The 2040-nt window shown below is 37.8% G+C and overlaps 1 protein-coding gene across 1 annotated transcript; it reads right to left on the bottom strand.

The window, feature by feature from the left end:
- Window positions 1-644: 644 nt before the first annotated feature.
- Window positions 645-1169, bottom strand: LOC109242064. The gene has a single exon (XM_019408894.1). It carries the CDS (start codon window positions 1167-1169, stop codon window positions 645-647), a length of 525 nt encoding a protein of 174 aa, XP_019264439.1.
- Between the last annotated feature and the right edge of the window lie 871 nt (window positions 1170-2040).

Raw genomic sequence — 2040 nt, 5'->3', positions numbered from 1 at the left:
CTAGCAACTTTGTAGATAAAACGTCTATGAAACTTAAGAACAGTAGAGTTATTAGCAAAATAAACATTATAACCAGCATCCATTATTTTCGAAACCGAAATCAAATTCCTTCTAATGGAAGGTACATAGAGAACATCTTTTAAAACTAAAACTCTATCACTACTAAACGAAACACTAATATCTCCTAAAGCTAAAGCTGGTGCTGGCTCGCCATTGGCTTGATAAATGCAAACTTCATTCTCACTTAGCCGCCGCGTTTCCTGAATCTGCAAAGAATTGCAGATGTGATTAGTGGCTCCCGAATCTACACACCAAAACATGGTAGAAACAGCCGCTAAAAAAGTTTCAACGACATTTAAATTTGAATTACCTTGCTTATTCAACTTTGCCAGATAGGCGGGGCATTGCTTCTTGTGATGCCCGGGTTGCTTGCAATGATAGCACTTGCCTTTGGGCTTGTTCACACCAGCCGCACTACCAGGTGCTAGAACCTTTTGAGCTTCTTTTTCTTATTGCCTTTCGACTTAGAAATTGAAGGTTTCTTAACATTTAGTGCCACAACTGGAGCTTGTTGTTTGATAATAGATTCTGCCGCTTGCAGCTCATTCAACAATTTCGCTAGTGACAAATCCATTTTGTTCATATTATAGTTCAAGCAAAACTGTTGAAAACTGTCGGGCAAGAGTCTGCAGGACCATCTCAACTTGAGACTCCTTATCAATCACAGCTCCAAGGACCTCCAGTTCATTCAGAAGACTCATCATCTTCAGAACATAGTCCCTGACCGATGATCCTTCAGCCATTTTCGTGTTCAAAAGGGCTTTCATGGCTGTCTGCTTAGCTGCGCGATTTTGCTCACCGAACATCTCTTTGAGACTTTCGAGCATATCATAAGCAGACCCCATGGACTGATGCTGATGTTGCAAAACATTTGCCATAGAGGCAAGAATGTAACATCGCGCTATCTCATCAGCCTTAACCCATTTGTCATAGGCCTTGACATGATCATCCGTAGCATTTTCAGTTTTTTCTGGGCACTCCTCAGAGATTACAAATTTGTAACCTTCAGCAGTTAGGACAATATCAAGGTTCCTTATCCAGTCAACATAATTTGGTCCTTCTAGCTTGTTTTGGTTCAAAATTGAGGTAAGTGGGTTGAATGGAGACATGGTTAATCTGGGAGATATTCACATTAAATAGATCATTAGTTATGTATTAAGAATGATTAAATTCAAAATTACACATTACACATATAACCATGCTCAATGAACAGTTAGATTCGTTAGGGAAACTTAACTATTCATGCAAAATGCATGAGTGATGTCAGATATTAACCCCAAAAATTTAAACAGGACCAACTCAGATGGAGAGTAAACTGTTAATTTAAGATAGGTAAATATCACTTTTTATAAAACTCTAGTTTCATTCAATCAACATGTAACTCAGTTGGAGAGTTAATACAAGTAATGAAATAACTAGAGGCTAAAGAAGAATACAGTAATCATCTATAATGAATTTATCCGATATGGAAGAAGACCTATGTCAACATATAAATTCATTATTATTACTGTAAAACCCGTTTAATTTAGGGTTTAGGACCTAAAATCGCGTGTTTTGCAATTTTTGGCTCTGAAGGTTGCATGTACTGCCGCGGTCCTACCGCGGCTAGAGTGACCTTCAGAATCAGAGGCAGTGTTCTGCCGCGGTCCTACCGCGGTTACGCCCGGACCGCGGCGATACAAGACGTGATTTTCAAAAAATGTGTTTTGACAGGATTAATCCAAAAATTCTGTATATTAATCCAAAATTACAGAATATCATACAAAACATTCATGTTTTTAATATAGAATAATTATCCGAAACATGTATCAATGAATAACACGTTTTAATTTTTTTTTTCTATGTATGCTGTATTACATTATCTAGTTAGATGTAAGACGGCGTCTGATACCAATTGTTAGAACATGCGCAGCGGAAGCAAGCATACAATGAGGCATCAATTACATGTAAACTAGACAACGCAATAATAACGAGATCAGG

This window comes from Nicotiana attenuata, unplaced genomic scaffold (assembly GCF_001879085.1).
Source record: "Nicotiana attenuata strain UT unplaced genomic scaffold, NIATTr2, whole genome shotgun sequence".
Taxonomy (NCBI): Eukaryota; Viridiplantae; Streptophyta; class Magnoliopsida; order Solanales; family Solanaceae; genus Nicotiana; species Nicotiana attenuata.
The sequence above is the reverse complement of the archived record's forward strand: the minus strand, read 5'-3'. Positions and strand labels throughout refer to the sequence as shown.

Coding starts and splice junctions, on each gene's coding strand:
- LOC109242064 (XM_019408894.1), bottom strand. CDS start 1,169: ATGTCTCCATTCAACCCACTTACCTCAATTTTGAACCAAAACAAGCTA.